The sequence below is a fragment of the Dama dama genome, chromosome 26 (genome assembly GCF_033118175.1).
Source record: "Dama dama isolate Ldn47 chromosome 26, ASM3311817v1, whole genome shotgun sequence".
In the NCBI taxonomy this organism is placed as follows: Eukaryota; Metazoa; Chordata; class Mammalia; order Artiodactyla; family Cervidae; genus Dama; species Dama dama.
The window spans coordinates 57,052,282-57,074,912 of record NC_083706.1 but is presented as its reverse complement, the minus strand read 5'-3'; the positions used below and the strand labels follow the sequence as shown (position 1 = coordinate 57,074,912).

The 22,631-nt window shown below is 50.5% G+C and overlaps 1 protein-coding gene across 1 annotated transcript in view; it reads left to right on the top strand.

Annotated features, from left to right (window-relative positions):
* The first annotated feature begins 74 nt into the window (after window positions 1–74).
* WDR27 (WD repeat domain 27) overlaps window positions 75–22,631 on the top strand; it is a 140,922-nt gene continuing 118,365 nt past the window's right edge. Inside the window, exons 1-9 of the mRNA XM_061130020.1 lie at window positions 75–186; window positions 7,134–7,329; window positions 12,799–12,940; window positions 14,507–14,631; window positions 14,901–15,014; window positions 16,021–16,072; window positions 16,605–16,675; window positions 20,069–20,177; window positions 21,259–21,355. Of these exons, the coding sequence (XP_060986003.1) occupies window positions 176–186; window positions 7,134–7,329; window positions 12,799–12,940; window positions 14,507–14,631; window positions 14,901–15,014; window positions 16,021–16,072; window positions 16,605–16,675; window positions 20,069–20,177; window positions 21,259–21,355 (917 nt within the window). The 5' untranslated portion in view covers window positions 75–175. The remainder of the gene's footprint in view (window positions 187–7,133; window positions 7,330–12,798; window positions 12,941–14,506; window positions 14,632–14,900; window positions 15,015–16,020; window positions 16,073–16,604; window positions 16,676–20,068; window positions 20,178–21,258; window positions 21,356–22,631) is intronic.

The following is a 22,631-nucleotide window of genomic DNA, read 5'->3' as shown; positions in this document are numbered from 1 at the left end:
GTACTGCGTTGACTCTGGGTTATCGCGAGAATGGCGAAGGGGTGAGGACGCAGACCAGGTTTCGTAACCATGACGACGGGGGCGAGGCGCTGGCCCTAAACTGCCTGGTGTTCAGCCGGATTGTGAGTACACTTGGCCACCTGGCTGACTCAGGGATAGGTTTGAGGGGCCCCAGATGAGACGCAGGTGCGCCCGTAACCTGTTCTCTCTTAAAAGCGTGTTACTTCATGAACTACTCCTAAGAGAGGCTTTAAAATGCTGTTATGTTTATATTCAGGATTTATTTTGTTAAACTTGGGATATGGTATTAATGGGCGCCTATTGGCCACTGAAAAATACTTTCCCAAGAAAGATTATGTTCATTTTAGTATCATACTTTTGTGTTGATCCCAGTCCCCGTGTTTCATTTTAGAACGTGCTGAATCACTTTTGTGGAAACAGGCGCAGTGTAAATATTAAAAGCAGGCAATGACTCCTGTGCCCCTTTTTGTAGAACCCGAACTCTGCCAAGTAGCTACACGGTGTGGGTTGGTCAGGTTGCTGAGGAGACTGTCATGTGTTGGGTTAAAAAATGTGTCTGTTGCTGCTTTGACGTGTTACATCTATGTCACCTATAGGCGTGTAAAAGAGGCTTGAGAGACTTAAGACTGCTTATCTGAGGGGAGTGGCGTTGATCTGCGTGAAGTTAGGGCAAGCTGCATCCAGGTGGGGAGTCACTGGTTTGGGTTGATGATGGAGGCAGCACTTGTGGACCTCCACACCTCCTCCTGCAAGAAGTATCTGGTACCTGTGACATTCTGCTCAACCTGGGCCATTTCCAAGTTTAACATTTTCCGGTCAAAAAAGCATATCAGACTGGAATACAGGGGAATGTATAGAGATACATCGAGATGCATCAAGAAATGACTTTAAAACTTAAGCATCATTACTGTTATTGGTAGTCAGTGATTTGTGCTTGCCTAACAAGTGAGAGGGGAAATGGCAACCCACTCCAGTGTTCTTGCCTGGAGAATCCCAGGGACGGGGGAGCCTGGTGGGCTGCCGTCTATGGGGGTCGCGCAGAGTCGGACACGACTGAAGCGACTTAGCAGCAGTAGCAGCAGCAAGTCATGGTATGGACTGAAAAAAATGCACAACCGAAAAGCTGAGATTATGTTTTATTCTGAGGACTTCAAGCCTGGAACACAGCATCTCAGATGGCTCTGAGAGACTGCTTTGGAGAGGCAAGGGGGGAGCCAGGATATATATAGGCGATTTTGTAACAAAGACCTGGTAGTCGGAACATCAAAAGATTACTGTTAATTAAAACCAGGGGTTTCGAAGAGTTGGACACAACTGGATGACTGATTAACAACAACAAAGAAAACCAGATATCTCCATTCAAGGAATCTAGCACTTTTCTATGTATGAGAAGCTGCAAGAATCTCGGCTTATTGAAATCATTCCTTTAGTATGCACCTCAGCTGTCTCAGACCAGTATCCTGTGCTTTCCCCTCCTGAGTCTCCTCAGGGTGCCCCAATGGGAGGTTGTGATGTGATGGCTTGATGGCGACAGAGTCCTTAGTTTACTGATATGGCAGCAACATTTTTTGTTCTCTTTCATTTTGTGGCATAAAAGTACAAAATTTGTGTTTTAAGAACCAATGGTTTGTAAAATCAGGCTTCTCTCAGCTGGGACAATAGAAAGAAGATATCTTTTTTTTTTTCTTCATTAAAGCAGCTAAATATAACCTTTTAAAGTTTATTAACTTAGGAAAGGACTTAAAGACACAGGGAAGCCAGAGTATAATTTGGTGCTTTCATACCTTTATGAACCATTACTTCATCTTATACTAGTTCTGTTCTCCATGGACCTAGAATTAAGAACCTGTCTCCTATTCTGGTGAATGCAGAGAACTTTATATTTTCTTTAGCTACTAAGCAAGCCATCAAGGGTGCATTAATTATGGTGCCATATATCATTTTACTGTGGGCACTCAACCTAGTGTCTGATTACCACACTGTATTTTCCAAACTCAAGAATAAATTGGCACATTTCTGGCTGGGTTAGTCATTAAAAGAGAAAGATTATAATCTTTTTATAATCAAAAGGGAGTAATTTTCTTTCTCTAAAAATATACACATTTATACAAAAGAAAAAAACAGGAGGTGATGCAGGAGATTCTCTACTTGAAAAGTAGAGAATAATGATGTTTATTTCTCTTGTATGGATTTTCTAATTTTGTACAGCTTGTGTTCTTTTGTGTAACTAAAGGGGCTTGAATGTACAGCCTACCCCCATCTGAGATTGCTTTCTGCTCCATGTTTACTGACGTGACTTTAGAGCAATGGCCTCTTTAGTGGTCATTTGTCACCACGTGTTCTTAAAGTGCTTATGCAGCCTCAGATACACAGGAACCGCATCAGAAGCTGACTTCAGTGTGTCTTCTCTGACTTTTCCTGTGATGCACATATGGGACTCTCAAACTGATTATCTCTGGGGAAGACACAGCAAGGAGGTGGCGTAGGGAGGGGAAAAGCCAACTGTATTATTTCTGTTCTGTTTAAATATTTTGCATTGTACTGCTCGTGTAAATGAAAAAAGTTAAAGGATTTCTGTCAGCAGGGATAGGCTCCTGCAGGAGCAAAGAGTCCTGATGGGTGACAACCTGTTTCCTGCCCATGGGTCCTCTCCGTCTCGCAGACTCCTTCTCACTAGGCCCCCCAAAGCCCCTCCAGCCAGCCAGGGGTGCGGGGAGAAGAGAGTCGGGCGGAGGGTTTTCTGGGCTCCTAAGTGGCCTAGGTTCACTGTGCCCTAGATTCCCTGCTCCTTCCACGCCAGAACTCAGCCACGTGGTGGCACCTGGCTGCTAGGGAAGCTAGCAGTGTAGTTTCCAGAAGGGAAGGGAGTGGTTTGGGGAACGGGCAGCGCCTGTTGCTGCTTCCGTTCTGGTGGCCGGACTTCTGCTTCGGTCCTGGAAGCACAGGCTAGCCCCTCACACCCCCGGCACAGCCGGACACAGAGCACGCCCAGCATGCACGGCTCTCCCGTGGGGCCCCGGCCTGGTTCCTCGTGGTCCGGCGACCATGAACTGCTCCCCACCAGAGCCGCTCCCCGTCCTAAGGGAGCCGGGTCCCAGCAGAGCTGGAATTGGGCGGGGGTGTGGGAAGAGCTTCCTGGTAGACCCTGACTGCTGCCCGGGGGCGTGGCGCCCTAGGTCCGCCCCTCAGACCTTCCCCTCTGTGATCTCTTGTGGCCTGTGAGGAGGGGCTGCCGCGGTCCCCCTCCTGCAGCTGTGAGGAGGGGGCGCCCAGAAACACGCAGTCTCAAGCAGCCGGCTGTCGTCGTGCCCGCTCTGCCATGTCTGTGGCCTCTTGGCTCTCCCAGGAGTGCCTGGGTTCCTGTCTGTGTGCCTTCTGCCTGCCAGCCACCAGCTCCACCGGGCCGGCCTTGCTTTTCCTTTCCACGCACTTGCTCACTCCTCTGTCTTGGACCTGAGGGACTTAGACCTGGGGTTTGTGGGGCTAAAAGGCTTGGGAGGGAAGGTGGCCGTGCCCGACCTGACCTTCCCTGGAAGGAGTCTGGATGGCCCTGCTTTTGGGGAGTGGGGGGGGGCTGCAGTTTGTCTCCCAGGGTCCCTGGACCTCTGGTTACTTTCTGTTCCACTCGTGTCTGTTTGTTTAAGCCGACTTTATGCGTGGCTACAAACACCCCCATCATTTCCTCCAAGGCCACAGGCTCAGTCACTGCTGACCATGAGCCTTTGCTCTGTCCCCGTGCCCTGCCTGCCACCGTCACTAAGCACCGTCCCGCAGGGTCACTGCCGTCCCCCCCTCGGATACCGGCTTCTGCAGGCGTCAGCTCAGCTGCCACCAGTAATCTCATATTTCAGGGCTTCACACAGTGGAGGTCCATGTACTGGTCCCACAGCAGGCAGCCCGATGCTGCTGGCCAGGTGAGCCTACGGAGCAGCAGCTCAGGTGCGCCTCTCACGAGCGCCCGCCCTCTTGGTCTTCCCAGCCTTGCTGCACCTCCTGTACCTCAGGCTGTGGCTTCTCCCTGCAGCTGGGAAGTGTGGTTTGACGGCATTCCTGTGGCTCTGGGGAGAAAGTGGAAAGGGCTTGGTGAAAACCTAGCAGGAGGTGCCACGCCTCGGAAACAGGGAGGCAGATGTTCTAACAGGTGTGAGGAGTATGTCCAGTGTTAAGTAAGCGCTCTGAGGCAGGTCCCAGGCCATGCACAGCTCAGAGGAGATGCTGTGTTCGGGTTTCTCCCCGTGAAAGGACGGTGGGCAGAGGTGAGTGGGCGGGTCCAGAGCAGGTGCTCTGAGCATCCTCTCCCCCCGCCACCCCCGGGAAGTCAGGCGGACTAGTTCTCCCAGCTACTGTGAGATCAGGGACGCCTGCCGGGCCTGGAGTCCAGGGTTACTGCGGCCAGCCGTGCAAGCTCACACTACTCCGCGGACCACCTCAGCTCCTGAGGCCGCCCTGGAGGAGCGGCTTCGCTGGAAACCACCTCAGGGGGAGCTTCTTCAGTCAGACTGGTCTCAGATTGCAGACTCACTCCTGTCCAGCGTGTCTCCCAGGAGCTGCCCTGGGCCCATCCTGAGGACAGGCCTCTCCTGGGATGTGTAGCTGTGCAGCTTACACTAGCTCTGCATGTGTGCATGTAAGTGTGTGTGTGTGTGTGTGCGTGAGCATGTGTGCGCGTGCACGTGTGTGTGCATGTGCATGTGTGTGTGCGCGTGCGTGCTTGTGTGTGTGTGCATGTATGCATGTGTGTGCATGTGTGTGTGTGTGTGTGTAGTTTTCTCTCATGTGTTCTTTGGTTGATATAGCCTCTGGAAAATAAAGATATTCCTGACAGCTGGATTGTTCTAGAGATGGTTGAGAAAAATCCATTTTCTAGGAAACTTTTATTTGATTGTTTTAATTTGCTAACAGAAAAGTTAAATGAGGATACTTTTCACCTGAACATTTGTCCCATTTTAATTGTGTTTACCTTATAGGTTCACGTAAGAACTGTTCTGTTTTCATCCAGTGAAGGCGGGGTTCTTCCAGGCAGAATATCTGACTTGTAGGCAATAGCCACCATGCTGGTTCCCCATCCAAGAGGAAATGAATATGCCTCTAGGAGAGTATATCCTGCTCTGGTGTGTACAGTCCTGATGTCACCCAGGGTCGGAGGAACTTTGTCTGGAGCTCAGATTCCGCCCCTCTGAAAGGCAGATGAGAAGAGCTGCCGTCTTGCTGTGACAGTGGGCAGAGCAGGACCCCAGTTGCCTGAAATGCTGGTGGGGAGGGTGTGCAGCTGGGCTGCCCTGGTCCTCGCCCTGGAGCCCGGCTCCCAGGTGCCTTCACCCCCCTGTCCCACTCTGCCCTCACCTGCCTCCTGAGCTGCAGGTGGGCCTGCAGGCCTTGGCGTGGGACCCTGCACACTGTATGTCTCAGTCCATTATGGCTGCTGAGATAGAGGGAAACCTCACCAAGTCCGAGACAGAGGGAGCAGACCCCGATGCTGGGGCCCCGCGGCCCAGACCGGGTCCCGTTCCTCCTACAAAGGGCGTCTGTACCCCGGCACAGCACCCGCATTCTCATGGGATTCTGTCGCTCAAAGAGAGAACCCTTGGAGCTTTGGCTGACAATCCACCAGGTGTCCACCCATGGCAGATTACAGTTTAGGATTGTCATGGCCCTCCACTGGCCACCAGCCCCACACCAGTCTGGGGGCAGATCTGAAAGTCCCCATGAAGAAATAAAGGGCCGGCCGTGGGCTGGCCATGAGGGCAGAGACAGGGTTACGTTCACTTAGGCTTCGCGCCTGGAAGCCTGGAAGCTAGGACAACAGCCGTGCAGCAGTGAGAAGTGGGCTGGGGCAGAAAGGGCTTCATGGAGGGGGGCACGTGGACTGCGTGCTGCTGACCTGTTGTGCTCACAGGGCTGCCGTCCAGGCTCTCTGGGCCAGATCCCTGTCTGGACTTGGGATCAGCCCGTCGCTCCCTCCTGGCCACTCTTGACTCTCACCCTCACACGCTGCTGCCAGATGACCATGCGTCTCCTGAACGCCAACCCTTCTTGCCTCGCTTCTTTGTTTAGCAACCACCAGAAGTGCCCCAGGGTCATCTGAGCGTCAGGATGTCCCTGCTCCATGGGAAGTTCAGTGGCCACCATGCCACGACCGCCCTCAAGAGCATCAGCTTCCCACCTCCTGCTCCCTCCCTGTCTCTGCTGGTCACTGTCCACGTAGTCCTCTTCTGCCCTAGCTGCTGCTTCCCCATGAGGCCTGTCCAGGCTGAGTCCACAGCCACCAGCCTGGTGACCACAGGGCTGGGTTCTCTGAGTCCATCCGACCAGCCTGGTGGCCACAGGCCTGGGATCTCTGAGTCCACACGACCAGCCTGGTGTCGGGCGGTCAGGCCCTTGCTCTTAGCTTTGTTGATGGTTGTGTCCCTAGGTTTCAGGCGCACCGGGAGCCTGTGATGGCTTGTGAGGCAGAGCGGAAGCTGGGTAACCTGGAGCTGCTGCCTCGTGTGTAAGCTGGTGATAGGGAGTTGTTAACTGTGAGGTGGGACAGGGCCTGAAGCTTTCTGTTTCTGCCTGTGTCTCGTTGATTTGTGGTTTCTAAGACACGACCAGTGAACCAGTGGTTACGTTATCTGAGATAGTCAACTTGGATAGCAGAATGTTGTAGAATAGTTGACTGGATCCCAGATGAGCAGTAGATAGCAATGTATTTTGTAGTTTTCCACCGACCAGTGTAGGAGGTGACTTTGTATCCTCATCGTTGGTGTCAGCTGTCAACTCGGGCCGTGATCTGGAGGTGCGGCTCGGGGCTGGTGATCACCAGGCCTCTGCGAGGGTGGGGAGCTGCAGACACCCCACGTCTCAGTGGGTCTGCTCAGTGGGAGCCACAGGACTGGAGCCCGGGTCTGCATGACTTGAAAACCTGTGGGATCAATGAGCAGTCATGGCAGGGAACCTCTGGAGAGGTCATGACTTCTGTTTTCTCTTTCTTGGGGGAGAAGAGGGGAGATGAGTCAGGAGGTGTGACGTGTGTGTGTGTATGATTGTACTGGTAATTGGGCATAAACAACGGACTGTGGTCTTCATTAAGCATCATGCCCATGGTTGTTCATATGTTCTTGGGGCTCCAGGTGGAAGATGGAAGAACCACAAGAGATTTTCTCCAGGAATGATGGCCTTGCAGGTGACATCGTGGTGGAAAAGTTCCTGGTGGATTCCATGAAGCCTGCACCCCACGTTCAGCTTGCCTGCAGTGGGCGGTCCTGTGCTTTCCCTTTAGATGGAAACAAACTTTGCATATGGGACACCAAGGACCCTCCTCAGCAGGTGTGAAAGTTACACGTGTGTCTTGTTACGTCACAGAGACTTGCCATTGCTGCTCTGTTTCTCTGATGCTGCTGGTGTGGTTTTGCCCTTTGTGGATTCAACTACCAGCTCTGGGAGGAAAATGCTAACAAAACAAAACCTACTAAGATTTGATTTTTAGGAGATAAACTGTCTGGAATCACTTTATTTAAAAATAAATTTTTTAAAAAATTTAAATTATTTAAAATTTCTTCTTGAATAAGAGTATAAGCAAGGAAAAGTTCATCTTAACACAAGACAAGTCAAACTTTTGGATTTTTAGATTTTTAAAAATTTTTTATTTTTTTAAATAAACTTCCACCACTTCCCTGGTGGTTCAGAGGGTAAGGAGTCTGCCTGCAGTGTGGGAGACCAGGGTTCGATCCCTGGGTTGGGTAGATCCCCTGGAGAAGGAAATGGCAACCCACTCCAGCATTCTTGCCTGGAGAATCCCATGGACAGAGGAGCCTGGCAGGCTACAGTCCATGGGGTCACAAAGAGTTGAACATGACTGAATGACTTCACTTCATTTTTTAATTTTTAATTTTGCGTATTTGTAATACTGCATTTAAGGGAGTTTATTGTGTTTGTTGCCGAGTCTTTAACATCAGACTGATAGAGTGTTAAAGACATCAGGTGAGTTTTGCTAATGTTTGAGCTTGGTATAAATGGTGTGATGCATTACACATTCTTTTTTGCTGCTTTCTTTGATTCACCAAGTTTATGTTTCTGAGATTCATCCACGTTCATTTTCATTACTGTGCAGTGTTGTTTTGTGGCTAGACCACACTTTATTGTTCTACTATTGTTGGAGATTTGGTTTGTTTCCATATTTGATTGCTAGAAACATTCTTTTATATATCTTTTGATACACATGTGTATACAATTTCTGAGTCTTAAGGAGTGCATGTATTTAGTCTAAAAGTTAATGCCAAGATTTCTAAAGTGATTGTTCCAACCTGTTGTCCTTCACATGGTGGATGAGACTTCCAGTTGATCCACACCCTCACCCACACTTGGTTCTTTTAACTTTGTCCCTCCTTGTGGGTGTACTGGTATTTAATTATGATTTGAAGTTCCTTGACGATTAGTGAGCTTTAACACCCTTTGAGCACATTTATTGTGGATGTACTCATTTGGCCCTTCTCTTTTGTGATATATGTGTTCAGTCTCTTGCCATTTTTTTTCCTACTCAATTATCTGTCATACTGATTTGAAAGAGTTTTTTATGAATTCTAAATATAAGCTTTATTTTACTTTGCATTTTCTAGAGTTTTATGTAAATAGAATCAGGCAGTTTTAACTCTTTTCATCTGACTTCTTTTGCTCAGAGTAATTGTTCTGAGATTTAGGTACATTGCTGCATGTGTCAACAGTTCTTTTTTTGTTATTGAGTAGTATTCCACCATGTGGATATACTGTAATCTGTTTTTGTCCATTCTCGTGTTGATGCACACTGAGGCCATTCTATAATAGACAATATAATTTTGTCTATTATAAAGGAAGTTGCTGTGAATGTTTGCGTGTCTTTTGTTTTATAAATGTCAGTTAGGTGTCAGTTAGGTCAAGTTGGTTGACAGTGTGTTCTTTCGATTCTCTCTTTATGACCACCTGTTCCTTCAGTTATTGAGGCATCCTGGAGTCTGTGACCAAAAGTGTGCTTGTCTGTTTCTCTCCCGTCAGTTCTGCTCCATGTGTTTTGAAGCGCCGTTAAGCAGTAAATGTTCGGTATCTTTATATCTTCTTGAGGATTTGACTCCATTAACATAGCAGGACGTGCTCTGTCCCTCTTAATATTTCTTACTCTGGAATTTTGGTACACTTTTCTTTTTACTTGTTTTTTGTTTTTTTGTATTTTAAGACTATTATTTTTTAAGAGCAGTTTTAGGTTTGCAGCGAAATTGAGGGGAAAGTAGAGATTTCCTTTATCTCTTTGCCCCCAAACATGCATTTCCTCCCCCAGGTCAGCACCCCTCCATGGTACATCTGTTACAGGTGATGAGCCTGTGTCGATGTTGTTCTTACCTGAAGCCCATGGTTTGCCTTAGAGTTGACATGTGCACTCTGTGGGTTTGGACAGGTGTCCCGTGACATGTGCTCACCATCATCGCATCTCACAGAGTCCTTTCCCTGCTGAAAGACCTCTGGGCTCTGCCTGCTTGTTCCTCCCCCTGAACCCCTCACCCTGGAAGCCACCAATCTTTCACCGTCTCCCTAGTTTTGTCTTCTCCAGAATGCTGTATGTTGGAATCATACAGTATGTAGCCTTTTCAGATTGACTTCTTTCACTAGTCATTTGCATTGAAGTTTTCTCCATGTCTTTTCTTGGCTCGATAGCTGATTTCTTTCCAGTGCAGAATATTTTCTTGTCTGGATGGGCCAGAATTTATTTATTCATTCACCTACTGAAGTTGCTTTCAAGTTTTGGCAATTATGAGTAAAGCTGTGGTAAACATCAAATTTTGTGCAAACATAAATTTTCAAAGTGAAGTGAAAGTCGCTCAGTCGTGTCTGACTCTTTGTGACCCCATGGACTGTATAGTTCATGGAATTCTCCAGGCCAGAGGATTGGAACGGGTAGCCTTTCCCTTCTCCAGAGGATCTTCCCAACCCAGGGATAGAACCCAGGTCTCCTGCATTGCAGTCAGATTCTTTACCAGCTGAGCCACAAGGGAAGCCCAAGAATACTGGAGTGGGTAGCCTATCCCTTCTCCTGCAGATCTTCCCGACCTACGACTCAATCTGGGGTCTCCTGCATTGCAGGCAGATTCTTTACCAACTGAGCTATGAGGGAAGCCAACTCCTTTGGTAAATACGAAGAAGCAGGATTGCTGAGTTATATGATGAGAGTATGTTTCACTTTGTAAGAAAGTGGCCCTAGCAAAGGATAAGAGTTCCTCTTGCTGCACGTCTTTGCCAGCATTTGGTATTGTCTATTCTGGATTTTAGCCATTTTGACAAGTGTGCAGTAGTATCTTATTGCTGTTTAATTTGAATTTCCCTGACGACTTACATTCCATACTTGCCACCTGCGTATCTTCTTTGGTGAGGTGTCTGTTAAGGTCTCTTGTCCATTTTCAATTGAGTGGTTTATTTTCTTGTGTCTTAAGAAGTCTTTGTATATTTTGGATAACAGTCCTTCATTAGATATGTCTTTTGCAAATATTTTCTCCCAGCCAATGATTTTTCTTTTTATTCTCTTGATAGTGTCTTTCATGGAGCAGAAAATTTTAATGTTAATGAAGTCCAGCTTATCAATTCTTACTTTCATGGGTCATGTCTTTCATGTCTTATCTAAAAAGTCATTGCCAAACTCAAGTCATCTAGAGTTTGTCTATGTTGCTTTTTGGAAGTATATGGTTTTTCCCACTGTATTGCCTTTGTTTCTTTATGAATGGTCTACTGACTATTTCTGGCCCTTTCTTTTCTCCCAGTGATCTGTTTGTCCTTTCTTTTGCCAACGTCGCACAGTCTTGATCAGTGGAGCTTTAGAGTAAGCCTTGAACTCAGGTAGGTCAGTCCTCCACCTGTGTTATTTTACAATATTACGTGGCTGTTGTGTCTTTTGCCCCTGCCAAGATAAACTTCAGAGTAAGTTTGGTGATTTCATTTGGATTATACTGAATCTATAGATCAAGCTGGGAACAATTGACATGTTAATAATATTGAGTCTTCATGAACATCGACTATCTCTCCATTAATTTAGTTCTTCATTTATTTCTTTCCACAGAGTTTTATTATTTTCCAACCTTGTGTACATGGAATAAACCCCACTTGGCCACGGTTATAATTCCTTTTATAAATAGTTTGGTTTGATTTGGCAATATTTTAAATATCTGGTGAGGATTTTTGCATCTCTGTTCATGAGAGATACTGATCTGTGATTTTCTTCTCTTGTCATGACTTTGTGTGGTTTTGGTATCCAGGTAGTGCTGACTTCAGAGTATGAGCAAGGATGTAGTCCTTCTGTTTCTTCTGAAAAGAAGTGTTTCCTCTAATTTTTCTTCTGTTTTCTGAAAGACATTTGGTAGAATTGGCAACGTGCCCCTCCCTCCCACCTTGGTAGGCTGTATTTCCTTTTTAAAGCAGGAATTCGTTAGAGTCCACCCATTGCATTTTAGGGGAAGAAGTGCAGAGTGTCAGCCTTATGGCTTTTGAGTCTATTCTCAGAAGCTCTTTGTAGCGGGATGGGATTCTCTGCTCTTCTCCCAGTAAGACTGTTCTGTTTATGCCCAGACAGTAATGCATTTAGTTGCACCATTTTTGTGCCCCAGCCCCATAAATACCTTGCTTCTCAAGTGCTTCACTGGATTAGTCAGGAATGTAGCTGTCTTCACCGGAGAAGCAGCCTTGTTGCTGGGATCCTTCCTCTCAGCCTTCTCTGATCTGAATTCTTTGTTGCCTTCATTATTCTCTGATGTCTGAGAAAATGTTTTCTTTTCTTTTCTTTTTTTTAGCAAAGTGTGTCTTTTTTATCTTGTCCTTCTCATGGGAAGGTTGGTGCAGATGAACCCACCTGCCATGGGCATAGGAAGGACTCTGCTGGGCCTCCTGCTGGAGGCAGAGCTCTCACGGCAGAAGGCATGCTGTCCACCTGAGGCTGGCTTGAGAAAACCTCTGCCTCCTGGGGCGATCACCAGTGGTCCACCCCGACTCCCCCACCCTGCCCGCGTGTGTCCTCTCTCCTTGTGCTGTATCCACACAGGGTCTAAGCATACTGCTGACTGTCTCTTCTTGTCTTTTCTTCATCCCTTCAGTCTGCTGGTCATCCCCTCCCTCCTCCCACTCTGCCTCCTTGGCTCAAGCCTCTGTCCTGTCTCCTTTGGAGTGTTTTGGTTTCCTCTGTGCCCCCACCCTCGGCTCTCTTCTGAACCTTCAGAAATGTGTGTTCCTGAAAAGCCAGACCTGGTCACTGCATTCTTCTACATGCATAGTGCTGGCCTGTGGTTTTCTGTAGCTCCGTCCTAGCACCCTACGTGGTGGTCAGAGTGTTAGTACGTGGCCTAGACTCCCTTCAGCTTCACCTTCTTGCTTTGTTCATACCAGCTGTTCCATAAATATGCATTGCTTTCTCAGCTCCTCTTGCCAAATCCTTGGTACTGTCCTTTTCCTTCAGTATTTAGCACAGCTGATTGCCCCTCTGGCCTGGAGTGGGGATGTCGTGTGCATTGCTAATTAATAAATAGGGAAGAAACAGAAGGAAGAGGTAATCATTTGATTTGTGTGCCATTAGTGATGCTGAGTAACAGGGAAATACTTAACCCAAGAGGGTAATTTAATGGTATATGAACAGTGATTTACATAGATGAAGTAGAAATGAATATATGAAATACATGTTTGAAGAACTCAATCCGTTTAATTTATTAGGATTGAGGCTATGTTATATTCTTTTTTATTAAAAAAATGTTTTCTATAATCTATGGTCTTTTTGGTTTTTGTTACTCTCTTCAGCTGATGATCCTAAAAGGACACCGTCAGCCCATCACTGCCGTGACATTTGGGAGCAGAGAGAGCCCGCTTCTGGTCTGTTCTGCATCACTAGATTGTGTCATGATGTGGGGCCTGGATGAGTGCAGACAGGAAGAGCTTCAAGGTGACGGGGCTTTAAACACATTTAAAATGCACAAAGGGAATGACTCATTTTAAATGCACTTGGTGACACAAGGTGTTTTGGGATCATTTTTGATGCCTTTAACCTTGAAACTTGGTGTCTAAGCTGGATGTTCTGTGTGGGAAGTAGACAGGGCCACCCAGAACTGCTGACCTTGGCTGACACCATAGGTTCATTAGTTTTCATCTTAAGACTGTCTGCTTCTGAAATTGGTGATTTTTGTGGAACTCTGAAAGCAGCTTGACAAGTTGAAATATTCTTCCCTTACTGAAACAGTAGTGAATCTACATCTTAGCGTGGGAGACAGACTGGAACGTGTGAACCAGCAGACAGCTGTGGGCAGTGAGTAGGGAAAGGAACCTCAGTGCGGGCAGGGAATGCGGCAGGACCTGCTCAGGGCTGCGGGTTCTGCAGGGGCGGGGTTTGGGCCGGAGGAGGAGGGTCAGAGCAGGAGCCGCTGATTGAAGAGCTGAGAACCAGCCCATGTGGTTGGAGCTCAGTGATGTTGGAGACTTTTATCAGGTGAAGTCAAAGAGTTGGGTGGGTCCCAGAACTAGAACAAATAATTAAAAAATTTGTATGGAAACAACGAGAGATACGGAGAAAACCTTGAGAAATAAGGATGGAGCTGGAGGAATCAGGCTCCCTGACTTCAGACTGTGCCGCAGAGCTACAGTCTTCAAAGCAGCGTGGCGCTAGCACAGAAGCAGACACATCGATCAGTGGAACAAACTGGGAGATGGTTTATTTGTTTTGCTTACTGGCATCTAAATGCCTCCTGCCTGCCCACCCTGTAGCATTTCCCCAGAGGTGGGGTTTCTCTGTCTGGTTCCTGGATGTGTCCTAGGCCTGAGGGTGCCTGGGGAGGTACAGGCACTCGCTGAGCGCGACGCGGCAGGTCCGTGGAGGCCCCAGAGCGGAACTGTGTGTGGGAGATGCACGTTTTCCTTTCTGTGGGCTCTTGTCCTCACAAGCGGCTTCAGTCTCTGGGCCAGACCGCAGTGGGCACCGTGCCTTTGCAGCCCAGTGGCAGGCTGGCCCAGTGACCTCACTTGAAGGTAAGGCTGCAGGCTGGCTTGCAGCATCACTGTGGGGCTTGCAGGCTGGCCTGATATACCTACTCTTCTTGGCAGTGGAGAGGCTCTGGGCTGGAGGCTGAGGCTTAGATGGGCACAACGTCCCTTCTGCCTGCTTGACACAGGCATGGCCGGTCATTGGCTCGGTCTGGAGCCAGGGTGGCCGCAGGGAGGAGGAGGGAGGATTGGGACCCACGACTCGCCCAGGGTGTGTGCGTGGGCGGTTCCCCAAGACACGTTATCCTTCCTGGTGTGGAGTCACTTCCCTGTGGCCCGTCCCTGAGTTCCATGTGTTTCCAGAAGAACTCCAATGTTTTTAATTCTCTTGAAGAGCCAAAATCAGACCAAAGCTCATACTCTTCTGCACACAGTCCTAAAGCAGAGGGTTTTGCTGTCAGCACTTCCCAGAGGTCGTTGCGGGTGTCGCTGAGTGGCCTTGACAGGCAGACACAGATGACCAAACTCCCTGCAGGGCGACTTCCGCGGGGGACCGTTCTCGGCACCCTCCTGGGAAGGGTGCTGTGTTTGAGGCTTAGTCCCGACGATCGAGTGGTGGCGGTGTGTGCGGGGAACAGAGTACTCATGCTGGACCTTGAGGTGAGATCCCAGCCCCACGGCCACAGGCCCCCAGGCTTGGGCCCTTCCTGCCACTTCTCGCCAGAGCGTCTTACTGGGCAGCTTCTGTGAGGGTGTCGGCCCAGGGCTGCCCAGGCTCCCTCTTGGCTGGGCGTCTGAGTTTTACCTTCTAGGTTTATATGCAGGAAGTTTCACATTTGGGCAAGGGGATTATGTAGAAACTGTTTTCTGTGAGATTCATATAACTTCTTAATAACAATAGTGACTGACCTTCCTTCACCAACCCCCAGAGCCGATCCACGCTGGCTGAGCTGGATGGCCACCACGGCCCAGTGACCGCAGCCGAGTTTTGTGCTTGGCAGACACACATCCTTATCTCGGTGTCCGAGGACAGAAGCTTCAAGGTACGGGGCGGGTGTCAGGCTGTTTGGGCGTGTGGACGCTTTGCGCTGTGCTTCTGGTTCCTGGCCGCTGCCACACGTGAAACGTCCGAGGGACGACTGCCCTCAACCTGAGTCTGATGTCTTGGCCTGTCACCAGGCGGGTGTGGGGAGCCGTGGCCCACAGCACCCTGTGCTGACCTGGCATTCCAGGGGGCGCTGTCTGGCCCGGGACCCTCCTCCTGGACCTGGGGTCTTGCGGGGACTGGCACCTTAACTCACCTCCATGGTGTTCCCTGGGGCCGCTCTCCAGTAGCAGAAGATTCGGTCAGAACTCAGTTGGGCTTGAGAGGAGAGTAACTCAAAATGCACGCTCAGGTCCCACCCACCTCCCAGTCTGTTCATCGTGGTCATCACCTGGCTGAGACGTGAGGACGTTGTGTGTTGTGACTGAAGGGAACTGAGGGTGAGTAGCAGGCATCTGCAGACAGAGGAGGAGACTGTAAATGCTTCCCTTGTCCCCTTGGAGTTTCTGCCACCGACTTGACAAAGGTCCCCTCCCCGCTCTGAGGCAGCGGTCGGGGCTGGAACCCCGGCTCCCTGCTGCAGAGGGCTGGCTGTGCTGAGCCTCGCTTCTCTGTGAGGTGAGGTGCTGGCGACCTCGCCTGCAGGGTGAGTGAGGGCCGGAGCTGCTGTTTGGAGAAGAGGAGTGTGAGCCCGTCTCCACGTAACTGGTCCTTTCCAGTCTTCCCACCTCATCTCACAATGTTGCTGAAGGGCTGGAAATGTTCCCAACCTTGTCTGCGTCTTCCAAACCCATAGGCTGATATTTCTGGAAATGTTTATTTCCTGTATGATTCTGATATCTTCTATTGTGTTTCTATAGTTTTGTGATTTATGTCCTTACTATTTTCTCCTTTAGATAACCGTTCACGTGAATTAATTGGTAGTTGGGTAGAAGTATTAATTCGAGCTGTAACAACAATGGTAATGCTTGTGCTTCTTCTAAAAAATGTGTGTCTGTCCAAAGGTTTGGGACCATCGTATGGGATCATTGATACACAGCTCATCAGTGTTAACGGGTAACTTGGAACGTGTTTTCTGTCTGTAGGCTATGTGCACACAGTCTCTCCTAGTTCACATGTTAACCTTGAAGCCAGGGCTGCACCGTCCATAGGGTCTCAGTGTCACTCATGGAGGGTGTTTCACACCCATCTACTGTCTATCCACATGTTGAAAGAATTCACATAACAGTTAATCTTTTTGAAACTTTTAACTTAAAATTAAGCATATGCTTGAAGTCAGAGCCTCTCTGTCTCAGAAAATTGGGAAATGATGTTGGCGGCCCTACGAAAAGTGCTGTCCGCCTCCGCTGTTGCATGGAAGCAAGGCCCAGCGCTGCGGCCCCTGCCGACAGAGCCAGTGGCCGCGGCTAGGAGTGAGGGGCCAGCGTGGCTGGGCCGTGTACTGCTCCTGAGCCCTTTTGGGCGGCCGTGCTCTTTCCCCACGCTCTTCCTGGTGCCCATGACCCCAGAGTGTGATCACACGGGTGGGCTCGGTGCTGAGCAGGGCCAGCAGGCGTCCGAGCTGAGGGCTCTGTGCTCCCTTCCGCAGCCTCCCCCCTCCTGAGTCTCCTCGTGGACCCGCGGAGTCAGCAGCTGGTGGCCGGGTGCACGGACGGCCAGGTGAGAGCCACTGCGCAACTCTAGCTTTCAGACATTATTGTGACGGGTGAACGTGTGCGCGAAGACGTCTGTTTCAAGGCTGCTTTCATCCGTGGCTGAGGCCAGACCTGCTGGTGCCTGCTGGCCTGCCTGCAGGAAGTGAGACCTTCCATAAAGGCTGGTACAGCCCTTAGTGTCAGCTTTATGCCTTTCGAGAGGTTTGAAGGTACTTGGTCTTTTTTAAAACTTAGTTTTTAGGTGAGCAATTGAAGTTGGCTTTGCAAGCTATGGATACTGTTCTGTTTTTAAAAGTGGCTGTTGGACTTCCCTGGTAGCTCAGTGGTAAAGAATCTGCCTGGCAATGCAGAGGATGGAGGTTCGATCCCTGATCCGGGAAGATCCCACGTGCCACGGAGCAACTAAGCCCATGAGTCAAAACTACTGAGCCTGTGCTCTGGAGCCCGGGAGCTGCAACTACTGAGCCCACGGGGGCAAGTCCTGAAGCCTGTGCACCCTCAAGACTGTGCTTCAAAACAGGAGAAGGCACTGCAGTGAGAACCGCCCCCCCCCCCCCAGCAGCACAGCTGGAGAGCAGCGCCTGTTCTCCATAAATAGAGACACCCCCCAGTGAGAACCCCTGCACATCACAGCTAGAGGGCAGCCCCTGTTCTCCATAAATAGAGACGCCCCCCAGTGAGAACCCCTGCACATCACAGCTAGAGGGCAGCCCCTGTTCTCCATAAATAGAGACGCCCCCCAGTGAGAACCCCCGCACATCACAGCTAGAGGGCAGCCCCTGTTCTCCATAAATAGAGACGCCCCCCAGTGAGAACCCCCGCACATCACAGCTAGAGGGCAGCCCCTGTTCTCCATAAATAGAGACGCCCCCCAGTGAGAACCCCCGCACATCACAGCTAGAGGGCAGCCCCTGTTCTCCATAAATAGAGACGCCCCCCAGTGAGAACCCCCGCACATCACAGCTAGAGGGCAGCCCCTGTTCTCCATAAATAGAGACGCCCCCCAGTGAGAACCCCCGCACATCACAGCTAGAGGGCAGCCCCTGTTCTCCATAAATAGAGACGCCCCCCAGTGAGAACCCCCGCACATCACAGCTGGAGAGCAGCGCCTGTTCTCCATAAATAGAGACACCCCCCCCCCCCCCCCCCCCAGTGAGAACCCCGCATAGCACAGCTAGAGAAAAGTTCTCCACAACCAGAGAAAAGCCCATGGGGCACTGGAGACCCAGCGCGGCCACAGCAACCAAACAGCGTGTAGAGAGAGTGGATGCTGGCGTGACTGGGAGGACGCCATGTTAGGCCGTCACCTGGCCTCCCCTGTGTGCCTCTGCTTTCACACTGAGCTCTGCTGGTGCTCCGTCCCCAGGTGTGGGGGCCCCCCCAACAGTAATGTGTTACCATGACCCCGGCAGGGTCCTGCCTTGACCTGGTCTGGCACTATCTGCCTGGAGGCAGTCAGGGGCTTAGCCCACGATCCTGCATCCTCTTCACGCCCGCCAGTCCCAGGGAGTGGGTCTCCAGGTCACCCACCACTTTAGTCTGACTTAGGTGCAAACTGGAGGGTCCCACAACCCCTTCCTCCCTCGGTTCTGTTAACACAGGTGAGCAGCCAGATGAAGAGCAGCAGGGGTGAGGTCGGGAGGGCCTCAGCACAGGAGATTCAGTTCCCAGGATGTAGGGAGGGGGCTCCGCTCCCCAGGGAGGTGTTTTCACCTGCCTGGAGCTCCTGAACCTGGACTTCGGGGATTTTTATGGAAGCCTCATTGCTTAGGCACTGTTGATTTGATCCTTGGCTGTGGGTGATGGAAGTCCATCTAGCCCCACTCCCCAGAGGTCAGGGGTTGTTTCCCTGGCAACCAGCCCCCATTCTTAAGCAAACTGAGGGCTTTCCAGAGGTCACTCATCAACCTGACAGCAGCCCCGTGGTCCCTCCATGATCAGGAAACCCCCAGGGTTTTAGGAGCTCTGCGCCTGGGCGGGGCCGGGTCCAAGATCAAATGTCTGCTGCTTGTTACATTACTGCATCAGCTGAGATAGTTGTTTCCTTTCTGACAAAGCTGACTGCTAAAGGGGAAGAGCAAAATTACCCAAGATGGCAGTGGTCAGGCTCTCTCACCCCATGTGTTGTAAATAATGATTATGTAACAGCCGAGCTCACTTGCAGCACTGTGTGCACGTCACCAAGTACCTGCTTGGCCGTGGGCCACCTCTGTCATGTAGGCACATGTAAGCTCCGTCTGGAAAGCCCTTGAGGCTGTGTTATGGCCGCCGCACCAGTCTGGAGAGAACAAACGTGTTTACAGTTCCTGTGATGCCTTGAGAATTCTCCCAGAAAGCTCGCACCTTGCCTGCCTTGGGTTCAGTGAACAGTGCGATACAGCAGGACAGCCGCCATCACCTGTTTGAGCTGTCTGCAGGGACGTGTCGGCTGTGCTCGCGATGCTGTGTTTGGAGAGGCCGGGCGTGCAGTGCTGGGCACAGGAGCACACCTGCTCTCCATCCATGCCGTGTGTAAGACGTGTGACCTCTGGGTCATGTCACCCACTTCTGTGCCCTTAGGAGGACGCCTCCCGGGTCAGGGGATGGGGAGGGTATGGAGGTCAGAAAGGAAGAGCTAGGGGCCTCTGAAGGGCCATCTCTCATCCTGTCAGCTCTCTGCTCACTCTTCTCACTGACTGCCTGCTCTTCATCATCATATCTGGTGAGAGTCTCACGTCTAGACGTGTTCCTGTGTGTCTAGATGTGTTCCCGCCTGTCTAGACGTGTTCCCGCATGTCTAGATGTGCTCCCGCCTGTCTAGACGTGTTCCTGTGTGTCTAGACCTGTTCCTGTGAGTCTAGATGTGTTCCTTCCTGTCTAGACGTGTTCCTGTGTGTCTAGATGTTGTCTCCTGTCTAGACCTGTTCCCATGCGTCTAGATGTGCTCCTGCCTGTCTAGACATGTTCCTGTGTGTCTAGATGTGTTCCCTCCTGTCTAGACCTTTTCCTGTGCGTCTAGATGTGCTCCCGCCTGTCTAGACGTGTTCCTGTGTGTCTAGACCTGTTCCTGTGAGTCTAGATGTGTTCCTACCTGCCTAGACATGTTCCTGTGTGTCTAGACATGTTCCCGCATGTTTAGATGTGTTCCTGCCTGTCTAGACGTGTTCCTGTGTGTCTAGATATGTTCCCTCCTGTCTAGACCTGTTCCCATGCGTCTAGATGTGCTCCTGCCTGTCTAGACATGTTCCTGTGTGTCTAGATGTGTTCCCTCCTGTCTAGACCAGTTCCTGTGCGTCTAGACATGCTCCTGCCTGTCTAGACATGTTCCTGTGTGTCTAGACGTGTTCCTGCATGTCTAGACCTATTCCTGGGTTTGTAGATGTGTTCTCGTCTATCTAGATGTGTTTTGCTTTTCCAGCTTTGGATCTTCAGTTTGGTTGAGGGGCACCATTACCGCTGTGTGACGCATGTTGACCTCAGGAAAAAGAGAGAGAGTTTCTCCACTAGGAGGGCAGAGTCCAAGCCAGGTACGCGGCCAGGTGATGCCCTGCAGACCCTCTCATGGGGTTCATGCCCACAGCCCCTGTGAACAGGGGTGGGGGGAGAGGGGAAGCCGGGGACCTGGAACCAGGCAGGGCGTGGGGAGCAGATGGGGTGGGGGTGGTGGAGGCTTGTCTTGCTGCACAGTGGGCTCCTGTCCCTCCCGCATCCCTGGCTTCCTGGCTTCCACGGGTGGTGTTGCAGCAGGGCACCCAGGAGCCCGGGGTCCTCAGCTGAGTCTTCTTGGCTGGCCCGGCCCCTCCTCCTGCTTGTCACCCTCCACCCGTCCCCCTGGTCAGGTACTTGAATATCTGCCACCACCCCAGGAGGCGCCGACGTGCTGGGAAAGCTGTTGGTTTTACTGTTTAATTGGGCTGCAGTCTCTCTGTCATGGGTACCCACATCCATTCACTTTCATGTTGCAGCAAATGTCTCTCTGCTCTGCTCACCTTCACGTTTATCATAGTTGTGCTCTTTCTTTTAGTGTGTGAGATACATATAACATGTATATTAGTAAATGGCTTTAAGCCATTTCTTCTTAAAGTGGGTCAGAAATTGCCCTTATCTAGTGGATCTTAGGCTTCTCCTGGTGGCTCAGATGGTAAAGAATCCACCTGCAATGCAGGAGACCCAGCTTCGATTCCTGGGTTGGGAAGATCCCCTGGAGAAGGGAATGGCAACCCACACCAGTATTCTTGCCTGAAAATCCCATGGACCAAGGAGCCTGGTGGGCTACAGTCCTTGGGGTCGAAAAGAGTCAGACACGGCTGAGTGACTAGCACACACAATGGATCTTGAGCCCACTTTCGGAACCCACAGTTAGTCTTTCTGCAGGTCTGTCCTTCAAACTCCATCTCCCTCCCTTGCACGCTCATGACACAGGGTCTGAGTTGTATTTCCAGCCTTGTGCTTTATAATGTATAAGACCAAGGGTTTTTCTTGATTCATGATCTGAGTTACTCCAACAACATGCATCTCCCACAGTGCCCCATGGGGTCACCTGTTAGCCTTTACTGTGACCAGTCGTTTTAATGTAGCATCTCAGATTGTCAGTAATTCTGTCCTTAGAAGGTGGTCAGCCTCCGTCCACGAAGGCCCCAGAAACAGGAGAAGAGACTGAAGTGGCCCTTCCTGTCCTGAGCCTGGCAGCCTGCGACTGTGGATTGTAAGTACTGTGAACTCCGCCAAGCCCTTATGGAGAAAGCCTCCTAGATTAGGCTCATTTTTTCTATAATAATAATAAAACCAAATTATTTTTGTCTGTATGAGTAATAATAACTGTAAGTGTTCTTAGAGTTGCATATTTTAAGCCTTAAGGTTGATAATCTTGATCAGTTATTTTTAACTCTATTTAATAAAGGAAATGAGATTATTTTAATTTTCTTCACTTTAATTTTCATCGATGCAGATCTTTACTTCTGTAATAAGGGAAATGGTAACATTATCATAACTCATTCTAAACTTCCGTCATCTGTGCCATATTTCATACCTTTAAATTTGATCCCAAATGAATTTTAGTTATTTCTTGTTTTATAGAAATATTTTAAATATTTGGCAACATAAGTGAGCCACTGCTTTACTCTGACTAAGCAAACATGTCATGATTTCATTCCCCTTGGCCCCACATGGACTGTGGAGAGCTCTGGCGTTGACCGAGGCCTGCCCTTGGTCCTGCTGGGGTGGGAGCCCTGAGGCGGCGGCTGGTGCGGTTGCAGCCCCGCTGTGCTTCCCCATCCGGCAGCCCTGCCTGCACAGGGCCCCTGCCTGGCCTGGACTTGAGCTGACTGGGGGTCTGAGGCCTTGGCTCCCCACCTTTGCTCAGGGAGAGTGACCCTGTTTCTGCTCAGGCGCACGTGGTCTCCCTGGGGCTGGTGTTGGAGGCTGAGGACCCATGAGCAGCCCAGGGAGCGGGGGCTGTTGGAGGCCGGGTGGCCGAGGCGTGCGTGAGAGGGACGTGCCTGAAGACGCTGCTCTGGGTCCAGGTCTGCGAAGCCAGAGGAGGCCGGCCAGTCAGCTTATCGCCTGTGTCTAGTTTGTAAACCGGAAAACAAGGCAGCAGCGGTAGATCTGTCTGTCCTGGCGTGAACGCCACTGTTGGTCAGTCTCCGCTTCGTCAGCTCCGCTCGGCAGCGTCTTCAGGCGCAGCCGTGGCGCAGGCGTGGGGCTGTGGCAGGGATGCCCACCTGTGCGGGGCTCTTGCGGAGGCCGCAGGTGCCTACTTCTGGTGACCTTAGAGGAGAGGAAAGCCTCAGGTCAGAGCTGAGTCGGGCCCAGCTTGTGGCCCTCTGAGTTCTACCTTCCCTGGACAGTAGGGCCTAGGAAGCCCGCCCCGGGGACGTGCTAGATGTCATCTGAGATGGGGGCGGCACCCAAGACTCGGGCAGGGGAACTTCAGGTTCCCCAAGGCCCAGGGTCTCTGCCGCCCTGGCTGAGGGGGGAGG